Source organism: Cebidichthys violaceus, unplaced genomic scaffold, assembly GCF_023349555.1.
Source record: "Cebidichthys violaceus isolate CVI_PGR_0920_01 unplaced genomic scaffold, fCebVio1.0.p SCAF_6, whole genome shotgun sequence".
NCBI lineage: Eukaryota > Metazoa > Chordata > Actinopteri > Perciformes > Stichaeidae > Cebidichthys > Cebidichthys violaceus.
Window position 1 is genome coordinate 10,508,783 of NW_027176816.1, and position 19,863 is coordinate 10,528,645.

The 19,863-nt window shown below is 40.0% G+C and overlaps 1 protein-coding gene across 1 annotated transcript in view; it reads left to right on the forward strand.

Moving 5' to 3' along the window:
* The first annotated feature begins 1,151 nt into the window (after nt 1-1,151).
* Nucleotides 1,152-19,863, forward strand: part of sema3bl (sema domain, immunoglobulin domain (Ig), short basic domain, secreted, (semaphorin) 3bl) — a 63,748-nt gene continuing 45,036 nt past the window's right edge. The window contains exons 1-2 of the mRNA XM_068732730.1: nt 1,152-1,508; nt 18,174-18,334. Of these exons, the coding sequence (XP_068588831.1) occupies nt 1,403-1,508; nt 18,174-18,334 (267 nt within the window). The 5' untranslated portion in view covers nt 1,152-1,402. The remainder of the gene's footprint in view (nt 1,509-18,173; nt 18,335-19,863) is intronic.

A 19,863-nucleotide genomic window follows, 5' to 3' on the forward strand; every position in this document is an offset into this window, starting at 1 on the left:
TTCTGCCTCTCAGTCTATATGAGACATGTATGGGAGCCTCTTTCTTGGTACAAACAAATGCTCTCCAAGGACTCAGGGTTTCAGAAACACTGACACCTTGAGTGGCTCTCACTCACCCTGCTGAGACCCCTGTCTTCACTTGTAGGCTTGCTTGTGAATAGATGCACATGGGAGAGGGGGGTTATTTGCTACAACTTAATTAAAGTACTGAACATGTCCCGTTTGGCTTTGAAGGAGTTAAGGAAGTTGAATCATGCACATGGCTCATAGGAGAGAAATGTGGAGATGGAGATGTTTTTTATTCATTTATAGCCCATAAATCATAGAGCTTCTTGATGTCTTCAATATTTTGAAAACGTCTTCTTCAGTGCTCTTAAAGGTCTACACCTACGACCTGCTTAAAGGGCCAGTTCAAAATACAAAAATACATTTTATTTTTCTAACTTAGGTTTAGGTAGGTTTTTTTTGAGCAAGGATCTTTCTACGGTTTGCTTTTTGTTTACCGTAAATATCTAATTCAACCTCAGAACACTGATGTGCTATCCTTTCTCTATCTATTGTTCAGAATATCTTGGGCTGAATTTCTTGTATTGGTAAAACTTTGATTCAACCCCCACCCTTCATTTAGCATCATTACAAATATATGTATCTTTCTCTCTTTGTGTGTGTACATACACACACATTTAATAAATGGCTTACAACAAAAGTATAGTTTTGTTATTTATTGATGTAGCAGCCAACTACTTCATCTATACACTTCAGATGTCCTGTACTGTCCACTTAATAATGTGTTACAAACTATTTATTAAAGGTTTATATACTGCCTAGAAATGATAAATGGCCTCTATAAAAGTTTCTCAAAGCCAAATGATGAATGAACTTTACTAGATGTTGAAATGTGAATCATCTGTAAGAACGCGCCTCCAAGTGCGCCTTGCCTGGGGGGTCTCGTGTGTGCAAAAGAGGGGCAGGTCACTTGAAGCTCTACTGCTCTCTCTCTCTCTCTCTCTCTCTCTCTTCCCCCCTCTCTCTTCCTCTCTCTCTCTATTAAGGCGTGGTATCTCTCTCTCTCTCCCTCTCTCTCTGTCTCTGACTGAAACAGACTTCTGTTGGGCAGTGATCTGACAGTGTCAGCCTTTAGAGCAGAGTAAGTGAATCATCTCATCAGCCCGGGCAGAGCGGCACTCACTCCGCGGAGTAGACGCAGCTGTTCGGTCAAACACCCGATTACGCACCGGGGGAATTCCACCTGAAAACGCAAATGTTGGCACTGTGACTGAGAACAAGGATCCGACAACTGTACCCCCTTAAAATCTCTTGGAATATACTGCTTGATAGTAGGCATCCTATTTCATAGTCCAATTAGGATCAGTCAAAAGCCGGAGGGCATCTCCTCAGCAGAATGGAGGGATTTACACCTTTCTTCAACATGATTCTCGTCGCACTACTTTTCGCCACCGTCTCATCGACCAAGTTAAATGTACCGCGACTGAGACTATCATATAAAGGTAATTAAGTAATCAGCTATCTATATATATATGTTCACGCAGCTGTTCGCTATCACCTGTGCGCCCGCGTGCCCTACAGGTGTCATTAATTGGTGATGTGTCCGTCTCGTGTTTAATATTTTGGGTCTTCACTCTTTCATGCAAATATCTTTTTTTTCTGTGAATATTTAAAGTTAACACATTCGTGCGCTTTAAGGCTTATTTTTACATGTGTATATTTATCTGAAACTAGTTCTTTTCGCGGTGGTCCGAGCTGGGGCCGTTAAATCTGGGTCGATGTTTTGGCTACTGTTTTTTGGGGGGCTTATGTGTTTTAGGAGGCACGCACACGTTCATTTGCTGGTTTCCAGTTTGAAACCGCTCTGCAGCGCAAGGCGGGGTGTCCCGCCAGAGGAGATGTTGGCTGGAGTTCATCGCTCTGCGGTGGGATACACCGAGGTGCGTTCGTCTCAATAAAAAAGGTTTATTAGGAGCGGCAACCGCAACGGAAATACTGAGGAAGGATGTTGCATAATTGTCGTTTATACTGCGGTGTATGGACGTATGGTGATTCGCACTATGTCATTAAAGACTTGACATATATATATATATCCTATTCTACTTTATGTAACCTTATGATAATGACCTTTCACCTTTTTTAACACTCTGTATGGAAGTATAGTTACACTACTGTTATAGGTTGTGGGCTTGATATCAGATTTTTTACTGCCAAAACGTCTAAAATTAAAATTCAAACATTGCCATATACAGTATATTTTTGGCCAGATCCCATTCCTCTCTCCTCTCTCTAATCTGAATCCTGTTGTTGGACATGACTCACTCAGGTTTAATGAGAATAAGGCAGGGAAGGACACAATGTGTGTGTGTGTGTGTGTGTGTGTGTGTGTGTGTGTGTGTGTGTGTGTATGTGTTAACTGATGTTGACTGTGTTGTTGCCAAACCATCCTCATTGTTTCGTTTCACTCAGCGGTTCTGCAATCATCATCAGCGATAGATATCACACAGGATTTCCTCCCGTTGAACTCCGTGTTTTCAGGAGAAAAGTCACCAGCTGAGTTTACTGGTCTTCCTGTTGGCTGCACTGGAAATACTGCTCAGGAGAGAGAAATGAGAGAGAACAAAGGGACTGCATATATACATTACACATTTTTTTCACCAACTATAGGCCGCTTTATACTTCATTAATATTTGTTTTTAGCAACAGGGCTTAAGGATGAACAAGTTAGCGGGTTAGTTAATAAATTCATATTCATGTTCCTGCAGAGGAGGAAACCTAATGCTTTAGGTGACCCCTAACCTTTCCTCTAGTGACACCATCAGGCGAAAATGTTCACTTGTGCACAAGAAATATCAAAATCTAATGCACACATCACCATTGCATTTTCATTCATGATGCTCCCCAGAGGATGAACTATTCCCTTTTTAAACAGTCAATGAACTTTCCTCTCGCACTGCCCCTTGAGGCCAAAACATAAGTTACCACTGCCATGGCAATTTACCATTTTGCTATCCAAGTCAGAAGAAGTGGGGCTTGAAATGTTACATTTGTTCTGTGAGTGGCGCAAGAGGCAAGGCCATGGGGTTGATTCAATTTACAAGGTTGTGTGTTGTTTGTAACATTTACTGTAACACTTTTGTGTCGTGGGAGTCAGGTGTGAAAAAATGTGAAGACAATTATATTTTATCCTCTCTTCGATCAAATTTGATGTTCTAATTTTATCACTGTATGAATTCCTGACAATAAGTTTAGTGTGAAATGATGTAATAACCTTGACATACAGAGTTTACTGAATAATATTTTTTGGTATTATATGTAACATTCAGGAAATCCTGCAAAACAATTGAGGAGTAGATGAGTGGAGGGAGCCTCATTTATTGAACAAACAAAGTCATACCCTGGGCAAACACTGGAGGTGAAAAAAACACCCATGATTTTGAGTCACTGCACTTTAGTGACCGTTTTCAAGCATTACTTGATACATACCATTTTCCCTTTGGTCCAGCAATAAACTACACAATATAGAACCAGTTTTCTTCATTACTTGCCATCAGAAAACACTCTCATTTTGCAAGCATTATGCGGAGTGTGGGAAGAAACTCTGCTTATAAGATTCTCATTTGTGACCAACCAATTTCTCGCTTCCTTTCAGATGACCTCAGATTTGACCCCACAGTTTGCCTTGTTTCACATAATTTCCTCCTTGACTCAAGTCTTTTTCCCGACTTTTCAACGGTAAATAATTCCATATGTCTCCATGTGTCTCATCTTCTCACTCTTTAGTGTAAATTCTTATTCCTCTTGTCTCCCTTCAGTGTTTCTTTACCCTCTGTTTGTGTGTCTCTTCCTCACACCGTCTTTCATTACAACCCATATAAGCCCAGAGGGCGCTTATATTCCCAGGAGGATGTGGACGTAATTTAGCGACAGGAAAAGCTGTCATTATCTCATTTCAATCAATTAGTGGGTAGAAGTTCAAACAGGAAGGAGGCCATTTATACCTCCGAACTAATAAAGTACTCTCATCTGTTTATGTTAAGTTATAGCGTCACAGTCAGCATTGATTTAGTCATTTGCAGGAAAAAAAATAGATCAAGGTAAAATTTGTTAAAGAGAGAATCTTTTTTTTTAGACATCTATTTAACATATACCAAGTCTTTCAACAACATTTAAATTGATTCATTTAAATGTGAAATAGATCCTTTACACATGTAGGAATGCATCATTTAAATGCAGAAATGTTTAAACAAACCTAGACAAAACATTTCCATCAAGTGCATCTCAGTTTTAATAGCTTTTGACCTGCACAAAACTAAATCTGTCCTTGTGTGTGTGTGTGTGTGTGGTTGGCTGCACTCCCAGCCTTCTGCCAAGCATCTATACCAACCTCCCATCATGCATCTCTCTCTGCCTTTCTCCATCTGTCTCTGTATGTCTTTCATTTGTCTTCCTCTTTCTTCAATCTGCTTGCTTCTTTACTCATTTGAATTCCCTGAGTCTGTTGGTGTGCTCTCTCTCGCACAAAAAACACCCACTGACTTTAGCCGCACACACTCCGTCTAATACAATATTCACTTTGTCTCGCCAAAGGCAGGGGGGGCACTTGAAAACACCAACGCACAGATCAGTGTCCCATTTTGATCAGATTGCATTAGTTCTCAGAGTGAAAGGTTCTGTTTGTTTTCGCTTACAGCCTGTGAATTAATGAGTTTGTTTTCTCAGTCGGCGTGGCCCAGATGCGTACGTACAAACGGGTGTTAGTTGTTCTTAGGCGGAGCGGGGTAATCTGTCACCGGGAGTCTGTTAGAGACTCCAGAGCTGCTGAAATGTAGGGCGTCTCCCATCCTTTCATCTCTCAGCTCTTTTCCTTTCTTTCTCCATTCTTCTTTTTCATCCATCACTCTCCCTCCCTGCTCTGTGTATTAGCTTGTTTAATGCAATCTGCCTCTCTCCTGCTTTTCCCCGAGTTCAGTTTAAGTGCTCCCAGGCCTCTGGACCGATCTAAAATCCAGTAAAGGAAAGAAAAAGAGGAAACAAAAGGGAGCAACTTGAAGGTTTTAGTAGCCAAGCCAATTGGCTTTTCAGGCACATGTTTTTTTACTAGGATGTATATAAGCTTCAGCTCTAAAGAATATGAGAAAGAAGAGAGGTTTTATTGTTTCAGTAATGGTTGACATGTGTTTGAATTTCAAATGTTTGTGTCAGGTCTTTAGCCCGCAGGCTCTATAGCCAATATTTAAAGTTTACAGTACATAATCCAAATAGTTTAATAAAAGGAAGAAAACAGTCTGAAAATAAAGAAAGTTGTGATCCTTTATTGATTTTGGCTGTCCACGTTAGTGATTAAGAGATGTATTTTTAGATACATCTCTTTATTTAAGTTGAAACAGTTTGATAAGGTCTTTAAGCTTTCAAGCGAAGGTATCTTAATGTTAGCGAGAGGTAAAGTTTTGTATGGAAGTTTGTGTCCCAAACTTTTCCGCTGGGACACCCTTATAATGGCATGGGTACGTTTTTGAAATCTTTTAATAAGTATATTTCATGGTATAGATGGAGTATATTAAATTAAAATTGGCTGGATGGTGTGTATTCTGTAAGGGATAATATGAACAAGTTGTACGTCCCATGATTGTGATGGATAAACGGCTACAATCTATTACTATCATTGAACATAAGAATTTGGAGGGAATTATCTTGCTAATATCATGGCCATTAGTCAACAAGAGGCCATATGTTATCAATTTAAAAATTAACTTTTCATTCACTTAAATATCCATCCATATTTCAGGATGGATATTTAAGCTCCTTCAGAGCAGTGTTTCCCAAACTTTTAATATATATATATGCATATATGTATATTTACATATATGTGTATATATATACGTGTATATATACATATACGTGTATATATACATATACGTATATGTATATATACATACATGTATATATATATAAGCAACAATATTTGGATTTTGATTGCTGTGGATTAGCCATGGTGTAACCACTTTGGCATCTGCGGTTATTAGAAAAAACACACATTTCACATCCAGGTAATAACATTTAACTTTCACGAACAGAACATACTGACTGTGCTTGTTACTGTACTTGTGGTTTAAATATGAAATCATCACCAAAACCATGCTTTTGTTTACTTAATTAAGTGATTGGAGTCCAGATTATTTATTTCTTATAGATTGTGTTTTTATTTATTTATTTGATTCATTTACTTATGTGTTTTTGTGTTTAATAGCCTACATGCTTTAATAGAAGCGGCACAAAAGTGCTTTGTCCGGTCCATGAAAATCCGCCATATTTAGTTTGGAGGCTGCAAAGACACCGCTGAGAGGTTTTCTGGTATGTTGACCTGCTGATAGAGGAAACACACTACATGTTTCTGACACCGCGGGCATCATGAAGAACGAGTGTGTGTGTGAGAGAAAAGAGAGAGCCATGGTGAGTATGTTGGATACAGATAACTGTGTGTGCTGAGGCCTTAGTGTGGAGGCGTTTTTGATCTATAAAGTATTTTTTGTAAATCTGTGGCGTTCATACTATGAATGTATGAAGTGCAAAATGCAAAAAGACGTATTGCTTCTGATGTAAAAATCTGTGTGTACTGACACTTTAGAGTGTGTGTTTGAATTTAACTGTGTGTGATTGTTTGTCAAAGAGCGAGAGAGGGAAATGGCATCCGATGTAGACTCAAGGTGTCACTTGTTTGTCGTGTCAACAGCATCTCTCAAGTAACCGATCACAGACCAGGCCAGATCACAGACAACACACAGATGGAGGAATGAGAGACAGGTGGAGAGAGAATTGAATGTCAATGTGTGGGAGGTGGGGAGCTGGAAAAAGGATTGTGATAAACATAAGGCCAGATAAGGGAAGCACAGATGGAGAGGAAGCTGGGGTGACAAAGAGAAGAAGGTGCCTGTGGTCCTTGAGACAAAAAAAGGGGTGAGTAAAAAAAAAGGAAACAAAATAATGATAAAAAGGAAGAGATGCAAAAGAAATAATTTACAGTGAATGTAAACATCTGTCCTTGATTGTTTCTTTTTGCTCAACCACATGTCATCATGCCAATAATGAATAACGTCGCTGCTGACTGTTCCTATTGTTTCTCCTACATATGAAAGGAAATAACATTATAGGTGAGGTTGAGGCTTATTTCTCGGCAGAGCAGATTTGAAATAAACCAGGAACATGTTGGTATTTCAAGCATGTATTTTTTTCTCCATCAACATGAAGTACAAGCATGTAAATAATACTGCGGATTGCGGACGCAGACAGAACTTGTTTCTTACTGACTGGAAGCATTAGCATTATTTCCAGTCTTCCGTTTACCCAACAATCTAGTTGGTAAGGTAACCATAGCAACAGTACTTCTGCTTTGTGCTACATTAACAGTCAACTGTCAGTGATGAAACTGATCTAAGATTACAAAAAAAGTTGGATGATGATTTGATTACATCTTCTTTTGCCTCATGTATGGCCAGCACTAGCACTAGTGGCAGCAGGAGATGACTGCTTGTATGTTTGAATGGTTGACAAAGTTATTTAACAATTTGTAAAATGATGTCTATAAGCTAAGAGCCACAGTGAGGTGCTGGGTTTTTTCCCCTTAGAATGAGCCATTTACACCAGCATGTTTCTACAGTAGCCCAGAATGACCAAACCTTTGACAAAGGTGGTACAAGGATGAGGCTGACAATATTCTATATTTCTCAACTAACACCATGAAAAGAACAAACCCAACAATGAATTGATCCAACTAAATATTGTATGTTGAGCCAAAGTCTGATAGAGCCTACCTCTTTATTCATAGACCTCCATGTGTTGTAGTTATTAATTAGTCCACACAAATGCACTATTTACTCCTGTTTGAGGAATGCTTGCTAAAAACTGTTATTAAGCAACTGTTAGGAAATTAATTATCCTTTGAAAAAAATGGGGCTGAGTTCTGCAGAAAAATGTAGGGGACTCTGAAAGTACTAAGACATTGTGGGTTTTGATCTTGTCATAAAATCTGTTGACAATATGACAGATAAAATAAGCCTAATCCTTTAAGATGTTCAGCCATCACTAGATGGATGAATGGGTGTCTCTGGAGGTAGTTTACATCCTAGAACATCTTAAAATATAGCTATACTCTTAAAAAGTCCATTCTACACAGAATAAATTGTAAGGCTGCACTTCCTCTTGACACCTATACTAGCTACCCCTGGGAGATAAATCTAACACCCACCATGCCCCTTAAAGTCTGAGGATAGACTGATAAACCCCTGCTGGACTCAAACAGCTTAACTCTGCTGCAAAACATGTCCAGATAAACACTGCATTGATACCCCTTAAAGATCAGTGCACACAGGCCTCTACAAGGCTCAACTGGCTGAACCAGGACTGCACTGAGAATTAAAACATGTGCCCCTAATGCTGGCATGAATCAACGGACTGAAGGGTGAATGGGAGAGGGGAATGTCCATGAAAGAGAGGGAACATCAATGAATTTCAAAGAACAGAGATAGAAAATGGAAATGGAAGGAAGTAATGAATGAAAGATCTGTGAATGTGGAGAGAAAACAAATGATGGATCCATGAAAGAGTGAATGAAGAGAGGAAAAAGGGAGCATTAGACAGAGATGAAAGTACAGACGAAAAGAGGTCATGGACCCGTGGTGGAGAGCGATAGATGGATGAAAAAACAAAGACGGACAGGGGCTAAGAAAAGGAAAAGGAAAGAAAAGACAGGAGGTTAGAGTAGTGTGAACAGCGAAGGAGATGGAGGAATGACAGATAGATGGATAAAAGGAGGCTGAAAGACACTGGTCCCTTTGAGAAGCAAAGGTTGAGGGTCCCAACAATGTGGCTTTGACCATCTGTCATGTAGATTACTAAGTACCCCACTTACGCACTGGAGTTATGGGAGATGTGTGCGTCTCTGTGTATGTATGTGTGTCTTGCGCACATTGTGGGAGTATCCTGTGTCTTCGCCCTTTGTGAAATCATTATCTCTATTCACTCTTGTGAGACCAGCATGAGCAAGTTAAAGAATAGATGTGCATGTGTGCGAAGAGGCCAGCCAAAACCAATTCCAGTATCCACAGCGAGGGCCGTCGTTTTAACATGAGCGTTGCAAAAATCACAGCAGTGGCTGTTCACCAAGGGGGGTTCAAGTCCTGAAAAACTATTTCTCTAAACTTTCTACATCCTGGCAAGCCCAGCAGCTCTCCTCGATGCAGACCTCCGGAGGCCTGACCCACCCTCCGCTCTTGTACTGATCGATCCATTGTTATCTATCCTTTTCTGTTCTGGTCTGTACTGGTCTTTGCTGTTCTGCTCCTGTTAATTCCATTCTATTTCAGCTCCAAATACCATTTAAAAGCTTCTCTGTGTTTTATTTGACAACAGCGTTTTTGAAATGGCTCAGACGGCGATAAATTATAGTCTGTTTGTTTGGCGATAAATTATAGTCCCAGAGAAACTGATGTATGAAATGTTTCAATACTGTTTTCCCCAAATTAAAATATGAGATAGTTGACGTACCGCTTGGTTGTTGACGTTTACCCAACTAAAACCAATTGTTATACAATAAAGACAAAATAACAGAAAATAACCATTAAAACCATGTGGTTAAGGTAAGGGAAAATCATCATTATGGTTAAATAAGAAACAAGACTAAGGTCAGATGTTTTTTGTTTTTTAAAAAAGAGGTCCAGGCTTAGCCCTAGATGTGTTATGTGTTTATGGCCTCCTGTCCTGTGTTAACGTCTAGTGTCTCTAACTTGCCAACAATCATTGAAAACCAGTGCAAAGGCAGTATTGAACTATAGTATATAACTTACATGACCATCTGCTCTTCATGTCCACCCAAAGCTTTTAATACTTTCAACAAATCACAGTCTCACAATAACACCCTGTGAAAACTTTGTACTCAGTCGAACTAATGTTGAACTTGGCCTCCTCCTGTACGTCTGTGTCCGCCAAGTGCATGCTGGGATGACAGATGCCTTGCCAGTGTTTTATAGCAAGTCATGCTGTTCCAACATGAGGGAGAAGCATCCCTCCACTGCCCTCCATGAGATAGATAAACATCATCAGCTCTGCTTGTGTATTTTTTTACTGGAGACAAGGATTACCAGGCATTACATACACAGTAGTACAGCTGGATCCTCCTGCAGAGAGCAGCAAGCATAGAGAGAAAGAAAAACAGAATAGAAAACCTACTAGGATGATAACACACACACACACACACACACACACACACACACACACACACACACACACACCCACACACACACACACACACACACACACACACACACACACTTACACACACATACACAGAGTCGTGTTTTCATGACTTTTGGTGACATTGTCTTAAATTCATTTCCTGGAGACTTACCCTAACGATAACCACTAATAGCCTAATACTAACTCCTTACCCTAACCTTTAATTAAACCTAAATCCAATCTTAAACTAAGTCCTCACCCTTAAATATGATGATTTACCATAAGTTACGGGGACGTGCATTTTGTCCCCATATTGTCCCCAAAAAGAAGGCGAGTCTCCAAAGATGTGATTGTGTAATCAGATTTAGGTCCTCAAAATGGATTGAACATGCCCGCACACACATATAAACCCCAATTTAGTGTCTTACCATTTTGCACTTTGGCTCAGAACCAATGCAAAGTGATAGGGAAACAGGCCATGGGTGATGGGATCCCTCTCTAATGAAGGACATGTCACACACACTGAGGTGCTGCTCCTCTTTCCACAGAAACAAACTGAATCAATTAGTTCCACCGGAGATGCTGAAAAGAAGAGCTGAGTACTAGAGACTCTATATGGACTGATGTATCTATTAGACGGCAGCTGACAAATGCAATCACAAACAAACATCACCGTTAACTGATACCAGTGGAAAAGCTCTGTGCAGTGTGTGCGTGTGTGAATACTCTGGTGCTTCTGCCAATGTGTATTGAAACCAGTTGTCTATACTGGCCTCCCATATATTCAGTGTATTTGCTGCCGATTGTGGCATCAGCTGTATGTGCTTTCGTTTAGTCCATAATTGAATCTTGAAGTATCTATTTTCTTAAAGCAAATACGAATAATCGTGAAGTAATTGTTGTTTTTGGTTTCGAAACACAAAACAAACAAATTAATTAATGTGACTTTATGTAAAAAAAACAAAAAAACAATCAATAGTTTTGACTAAACTCAAAGAAGAAGAATTTAATAAAATGTGTGCCTGCACTTTGTTGCATTCAATTAACAATGTGTGTGTTAGGCAACACAGCCAACTGAGAATTTTATAGAGCGCTGGTGGCCTCGGGTGAGGCGTTGAGGGAGGGAGGGATGAGAGTAAAATAATAAAAGAGTTTAAGAAGAGACTGAGGGAATGAAATAGCATTGGACTTTCTTCAGACAGAAATATACTGTATCGGTAGGAATGATGAAGTGAAATAAAATAAGGTTGACAAGGGAGGATAACATGTTTCTGAGGTAAAGGGAGGAAGGGTGAGATTAAGAAAGGGAAGAAGCAGGGATGAAGAAAAGGAAGGAGGAAACCTCGGGTTAAGAGGAGTGGGCATGTTGTGGATAATTTTGGTTGAGAGAGATAAAATGAGGGAGAGGTGTACGGGTGAGTAATGGCGTAAGAGTAGATTCAAAAAGGGAGAAAAAAAGAGATGAAAGTGGACGGAATTAAAGATGGATGGAGAGAAAGCAACTGTCCGTCAGGGAGAAAGGAAAATGTGGAGAGAAAGAGGGGAGGGAGAGATGATGAGGGAGGAAAGAGAGACAGAGGAGGGTGAGGGTTGATGAGTATCGAGGGCGATGAGGTAACACCATGCGCTGTGTTTTGATTGGCCCGGCAGGGAAGATCGGGTATCAGGAACTCTGACAGGCATCCTGAGACGACAGAGAGAGAATAAGAAGTCTTAAATGTATCAGTTTTTGTGTGTGAGTGAAAGATTAAGAAAGAGACCGTATCTGACCATAAAGTCACTAGATTGTTGTGTACACACTCTTTTTGGCACTCATCTCACTTCTCATGGTTTTATCACATGATCAAGTGTGTTAAGAATGCAAGTTGCGTGGGGGGAAATGACATCTTCAGTGAGGAGCAGTAACAGGTTGGCAGGAAATCCCAGGATTTACTCTGTCATGAGTTGTCTGGCCTCTCTGCCAGGACACATGGAAACAGATATGTGGAGGTCTTAGCTGGGAATTAACACTTATATATATATATATATATATATATATATATATATATATATATATATATATAATATACTATAAAAAAATATAATATAAAAGTGAAATAGAATAGTGATAACATATGACACATTATGTGCAACTATATATTGCCATGCAAAATATCTCTATTAATATTGTTTATCTAATCAAGACTGCTCTAAGAGCTACTTTCAAAATCTTTTTGGAGAAAGAAACAATACAGCAATATAAGTAGAACCACAATAGATGCACTTGCAACATGTTTTAATGTACACAACATCAGAAAGAAACACCAGTTTCCAGTGTAGAAAAGACAACTATAATAATGTGCCTTCCTTCATCTGCTGCTGTTGCCTTTTACACAAGAGACAGAGAGCGAGAGGAACCAATATTCACCACTGTGACATATTTCACAATGGTCACTCAAAAAAAAGTGAAACCCCTCTTTGAGTCAGATGCTGGATAATGAGCTTGTAAAACAAAATCGTCTTTGGTTACCATCGTTACTGTATGTCTAAATCGTTTGTCGAAGAGTGAGAAGAGTTTACAATATGAAAGGTTGAATTCAATGCCAGTTAGACCAGACTTGATTTTAAGACTGAGTTTAGGGAAACAAGCCAAAGCTGCAGCTAAATCCTAACATCAGCATGCTAACAAGGTCACCATGATGAGTTAACATGCTAATGCAGGTAATGGTTACGCTAACATATTCAAATCAGCTGTAAACACAGTACAGCAAAGAAATTACAGTATGAGATGTTATTACCCTACAATGTTTAAATTGCTGCACTCATCAACACACTCACTATCTAGATATGAGGATGTGGCCTAAATTCTACATAAAGAGAAATTGTCACATTTACATTGATAAAAATGAATGCAACAGTACAGTAAAATAACTGTTTTTCTTCTTTTTCTGTACTACAGCAAATACAGTACGTATGAAAAGTTATAGCCCAGAAAGCCATCCATAATGAAGGCGATTTGTCCAGCCCTGTGCACATGTCACAACAAACCACGCAGGCAAACTGAGGAAGATGAGAGGGAATATGAGACCTGGGAGAGGAGAGTGAGGAGGAGGAGGAGGAGTGGTGAGAAGAGGCGAAGCAGATGACTTTTTGTGCATACAGCAGATTCCAGAAATACTTGACACACTGCAACAATATACAGCTAATGATACGCTGGGAAGCAGCGATGTAATGAGTCAAATGGGTCTTTATGTGTGTGTGTGTGTGTGTGTGTGTGTGTGTGTGTGTGTGTGTGTGTGTGTGTGTGTGTTTCACAGTATATGAAAACAAAATGTCAACAAAGCAATATTTGGAGATAGCGGACTGTCAGTGAGTTTTGTCAGCTGAGGAATAGGTGTGATTGAACGGACTTTTTAATTCATGATAGTGTGTGTGTGTGTGTGTGTGTGTGTGTGTGTGTGTGTGTGTGTGTGTGTGTGTGTGTGTGTGTGTGTGTTCTGGTATGCATTCTGTAGCACAGGAGGTCTAATAGGCTTCAGATGTGTCCCCCTCTCCCACTGAGCCAACGATAACACTGATACTATTGTGTGTGCGTATGTGCCTAGTTACATGTGTGTGTGCGTGCGTGTCTGCAGCTTAACACAGCTTACACTCTGCCTGTGCCCAATTTGTACATTAGAGATGTCAGCATGAGATTTGGAAGTAAACTTTTTTCATTCTCTGCTCAGTTATATTTGTTTGTTTTCCAGACTTGTCAGTGCAAATGTCTACTTTGTAACATTTTCCCTTTTTTTAACCAAATACATTTCTGTAGTGACGCTGCCCTCAGTTTCATCACACTAGATATTTTTTTTATTTTTTTAAATCTTTAATCAGAAGTTTATTTTACATGTCAGTGGGTGATGAAAGAACCATGTAAGCTCCCTGATCAAACAAAAATAGCAACAGTGAGTGATATTGCACAGTCTGAGTCGTCTGACTCTCAGATTTGACAGACAGGAACGCCTCAGCCTGACTAAGCGGAACATTGACAATGTAAACACATCCCAGAATAAATTACTGCAAACAAATCTTTGAAGTGACTGAGACTGCATGCTGCGAGCTGAGGTTTGACACTTACAGTGAAACCAGATGCTCTTCCGCATGTCGCTTCGGTTTGGCTGTTTGTCAATGCAGCATCGGCTCTCTGCCTTTAGGCACATTGGAGACAGATGTAGAAGTTTCCCTATATGGAGAATGTGAGGGATTTTGATGTATATAGGGTCCAAGAACACAAGATGGATGAAGAGAGAGACAAGAGAGAAATATCTAGCAGCAAAAGGGAGAGAGACAGGAAGACAGATGCACAGACATGAGAGATGAAATTGAAGACCTGTTTGGAAGTTAACTTCAAGAAAGGAAAGAGAGGAAGTTAAAAATGGATAAAAAGAAGAGACTGAGCATGATGGAGAGTAGAGAGAGGTTAAACGGATAGACGGAAGAGATGTGAAGATGGATTGACAGCAGGAGAGAACGGTTAGTGAGAGGTGAGACAGTGGTGTGGTTTCCACAGTGAGGCGATGAGCTGCCGGAGTGATAACAAGCTGCAGATGGAAGCTGTTAGCTCACCTTTACCCTCTGTGTGTGTGTGTGTGTGTGTGTGTTTGGCTGTGGTATTTATGCGTGAAGATATACTTCTGAGTGATTTATATGATACAATAGAAAGAAAACAGGAAAACAGAATTCGTCGGTCCACCACTTTGGTCCAGACTGATCTTTTGTCCGACAACCGTTTGATGGACTGCCATGATATTTTCTAGACACATTCATGGTCCCCAGAGGATGAATCCTACAGACTTTGGTGATCCCCTGACTTTTCATTTAGCGCCACCATGAGGTTTACATTTGTGGTTTTGAGTGAAATGTCTCAACAGTTCTTGGATGCATTATCATGAAATTTGGTGAAAACATTTATGGCCAGAATTGAAATGAAATGAAAGTTTTAAAGGACATGATCACTTCTTTTGCTCACTTCCAACCCTAACCCTCTGAAACATTTGACAACTATGGCATTATCCATCTTCTGCAATCTTTCCTGTCCAAACAAATAGGTGTGGCGTGAACATTAGATCTAAAACATACAGTATCTGTTGAAGGTCTTAGCACACATACACACACACACACACACGCACGCACGCACGTACGCACGCACGCACACACAAACACACACACACACACACACACACACACACACACACACACACACACACACAAAACCACCCGTTCAACCCATCACATACACACACACACACACACACACACACACACACACACACACACAGTTTCGTCACTGCCAGAGGTCATCTTAGGGCTCAGAGCTACGTGGAAAAAGTTGAACTTGTGGAGACAGAAAGTCATCAGCTGACGGTGTGTGGAGCTGCCTGCATGTTCTGCTGATAAACTGTGTCATGAAAACACTTATTCCAGCTGTGACATCCGGGCCTCTACATGTCTGCCTGTATCAGTGTATGCGTGTTAATGTTTCCTTTGTGCTTGGCGGTTATGTAGTATTGTACATATATCAGCTTTCATTGAAAAACACCAAACCATTTAGCAAAATGTTCATTGTGAAATGTCACAATAATGAATGCATTCAAACTGCACTGAGAAAATAAAACATTTGGCATGAAAACGCGGTCTCAATAAATCCATCATACATCTTTACAATCTCTGTCTGTCTTGTGGCTTTCTTTGCCCGCCTATCTCTCTTCCTACTCATTATTTTCTGGCTTTTACCAGCCGCTAAAAGCCACAACACTCCCCCTCCAACTTTATCTTCATTTCTCTAAATCCTTCTCTCCCTACAGAGCATCCCCAATGTCTTCCTGCCTGTTTGACTGCTCATTATTCGCTTGCCAGCAGCTTTAAGTCTTTCTTATGAAACTATTCCCCTTATAACTGTCTACAGAGGATTTTGTGTAACAACATTTAAAAGGCTTTGATGTGGGTCAGCCTCAGTGGAGGACAGTGTTTCACCAGATGCTGGTTCAGGTTTTGATTTGGCTGCTGGTAATGAGTGTATTCACAGAGAAAACATGATAGATGTTAAACTGTTGAAAGTGTTCTCCACTTCTTCTGCACTGGTAATGAGGGTGATCTTAGGTGAAGCTGTTCTGTCGATCTGTATATGTGTGTGTGTGTGTGTGTGTGTGTGTGTGTGTGTGTTATTGCAGTCCTGTACTGTAGATAATGCAGGTCTGTGTGTGTGGAAGCTTGTGAGTTTGAGAACCAGAGATTTCTAACAGAAACAGATCATCTGTGTGTCTGCAAGGCCCCAGTGATGGACAAGGTGATGCTGGTACAGGAGGCCCCCTGTGCATCACTCAGTCAATACCCTTACTGAGTGCTGAGTGACTGGGCCTACTTTCTCACCGTGTGTGTGTGTGTGTGTGTGTGTGTGTGTGTGTGTGTATGTGTAGGTTAATGTGTGTGTTGGAAAGAGTGAAAAAGAGAGAGAGAGGAATATCGAGCGCGACAGACAAGTGATGAGAGGTAGACGGAAAACCAATTCATCCAAAAGACTCCGCTGAAAGTTTGGCATACCGAAGACGTCACACACACATTTCTCTCCTCATCTTGTTAGAGAGAGAGAGAGAGAGAGAGAGAGAGAGAGAGAGAGAGAGAGAGAGAGAATTGTGACGCAAAAGAAGAGTCATGAAGGGAAGGTAGGAGAGACAGATATAACAGGTGTTTGTGTGAGAGAGTGGAAGATTTTTGAAGCTGTGGAAGTGTGTGTGTGTGCGTGTGTGTGTGTGCGTACGTGTAAGACACCCCACGTCTATCTGAACTTGAATTCAACCCGTTCTCTACCACTCCTGCAGAGTCGTTGCATCAACCTTTTGACTTTAATGCTGCTGCAAGATCAGAGAGGAGAGCCAGGTGCAGGCTGGTGTGTGCAGATGGACTCCTGTTCCCCCAATGATACATGCTTACTTATATGGGAGTATGTATCGTTTGTGTGTGTGTGTGTGTGTGTGTGTGTGTGTGCTCTCATAAAGTTCTGCACTTCAGTAACTTAACAGTTGAGGTTTTCAGATTGTTTAGCATCACTGGATTTAAATACAATAGTTACTGTGACGAGATGTTGGCTTTGACGAATCATTGCCTGTTTTCTTACATTCTATCACGCATTCATTTCCTGTTCTGACTGGTTCTGTGGTCTTCTCTGGGAACATCCTTTAATGCACAGGGATAATGCGTTGACAGCAACAGGAGCGGGTTTTTGGAGATAACTATGTTTAGCGGAACAAAAGGCGATGCTACATGTCGATTCCCACGAGAGAGATATGATTTTTTTGTGGTACTGAAGAGAACATGTACACATCACTTTCAATACAGTACAAGTCTGAGCTCAGTTTCGTCAGACTGTCAGATTAACTTTAAGGCAGCAGCACCACAAGGGAGCCAAATTTAAGGTGTTGAGAAGATTAATCTTCTCATATCAGATCAGTCTCCTTTGCAATGCGACCGGGGAAAATAGTTTTACACAACTCTCTTATGATAACAATATGGCTTTACATCCAGCATTTGAGGGATTAAACATTGAACTGTCATTCAATGTTTGTTCACTGTCAGATATTGGAGAACAAGCAGGAGGAAATCGCTATCAAATAACATTAAACTGTTGGGAAAATGTATCTGTTTCACTATTGGAAACGGAAACAAGCCTTACACACACAACAGGCTTCAACATAAAAATAGGGTACATTTTAAAATCCATCAGTGATGTTGAAAGAACAGAAGACAATCTTCTTCATCACTGTCATAACTTCGTTTAACTCACCACTATTCTCTCTGTTTAATCTTCTCCTGCTTGGATTTCATGCTCTGTTGCTTAAAAGGAATTTCTTAAGTTGGGTAAAAAATAAAACTGATGACTTTGCTCACCCTTTTCTTCTGTTCTCTCTCTCTCTCTGCAGACCTGCTGTCCACCAACAGGTCGTCTATCTTCAGCGGCCACCATGGCCAGCTCTCTCTTACCGCCGTCTTCCTGGACGAGTACCGTGACCGCCTCTTCCTGGGAGGAAAAGATATCCTCTACTCTCTCATGCTGGGACCTACCAGCAGCGAGTCCAAAGAGGTGAGGCTTTTGTTGACAATAAATAGCATAAGTTGAAAGTTATTTAAGTATTTTAATGGTATTCTGCTCTGGCGATTGATGTTTTGTAAAAGGTTAGTCACTGTACGGTCTACATTCATCGCTTCATTTTGATTTATGCTGCAGTGGTTTCAATCTCTAGAAGATAATATATGACTTGAAGTGATAGGTGTACAATTTTTATGTTTTTTCCTGAATTCTCTTTGCAGAACATCTGTTAAAGCATTCTTACACTCATAAATCAACCGTTAATGTGACGATTCAAACCTGAACAGCCATTTTTATTCTATTTTACTGCTGTTGCATCATCACTGAAATTGGAACAGAAAACATTGCTGAAACTATTGAACAAAGCTTAAAGAAAGTTTCTTTTTTTTTAAATGAATAGATGACACTTGAGTTTTATAATGATCAATTATACTATATACAGTATATATACAAACAGTATAGATGCAAATTTATGGATAAAATGCATTTATTGCAGTACGATTTTTAGGGTTTGCACCTCTTGTTCTATAAAAAGGGTTTGTTCTAACCTAAACAAGCAAGTTTTGCATCTTGCTTCCTTTGCCAAAACATTTCTACAATCTCACACCTGTAAAAGTGCAGCTAGTCGTTAATCAGACCTTGTTTTTACATATATGTCACCTTTAATCAGTACGTTTAATTTATCATTCAGGCTTGTCAAACACAGTGGTTATGCTGCGAACGTTACAGTTTATTTGGCTTCCAGAAAGACATGAGAGATGAATTATGATCCAGAAGTCAGATTTGTTAACTGAGCTACATATTTCCACTGTCATCAAACACTGAGAGTCAGACTAACAGAGAGAGAGAAGAATGCTTTTATTATCGCTTCAGCATTTGGATCTTTCATTTTGAAACTTATCTGTAAATGAAATGTATTCATTTAAACAATCAGAGTGTATGACATTGTGATGCAGTGCTGCAGATACACTATGTTGACAATAGCGGAAATACTGTTTCTCCGATTAGAGTGGAATTCAAATGTCATGTCATTTTCCCAGTAGAACAAAAGACAGATATGTTTACTTGTGATTCATGGAGTTAGTATTCCTTTAAGTGATATCTTGTGAGTTTTCAGAGAGGATTTATTGAAGGGCTTTGAACAGAGGGAAATAAACAGATTTAGATTTCATCTCCATATCTGTAGAAGAATAGTTCTGGGAAAATGTGCAGCATACATTAATTCATATTTCACTTTCCAGCAGGGCGGTTATAGTCGATGTTCCATTAAACTGGTTTAGTAAGCACAGAACAGAAATAACTCTCGAAAACAGAAAACCCCTGAGTGCTTCTGCACTTTAGCTAAAACCATCAGTGTGTGTGTATTTGTGTGTATGTGACAAAGTGCATGAGTGAAAAGGGAATTTATGTACAAAGAGAGCCAGATGTCGCCCACCTCATCCGCCCTATTATTCCTGTCTTAGCCTCCTCTCACTGCTCTCTGTCTTGGCTGATGATCACATATGAAGCTTGCTGATACTCTA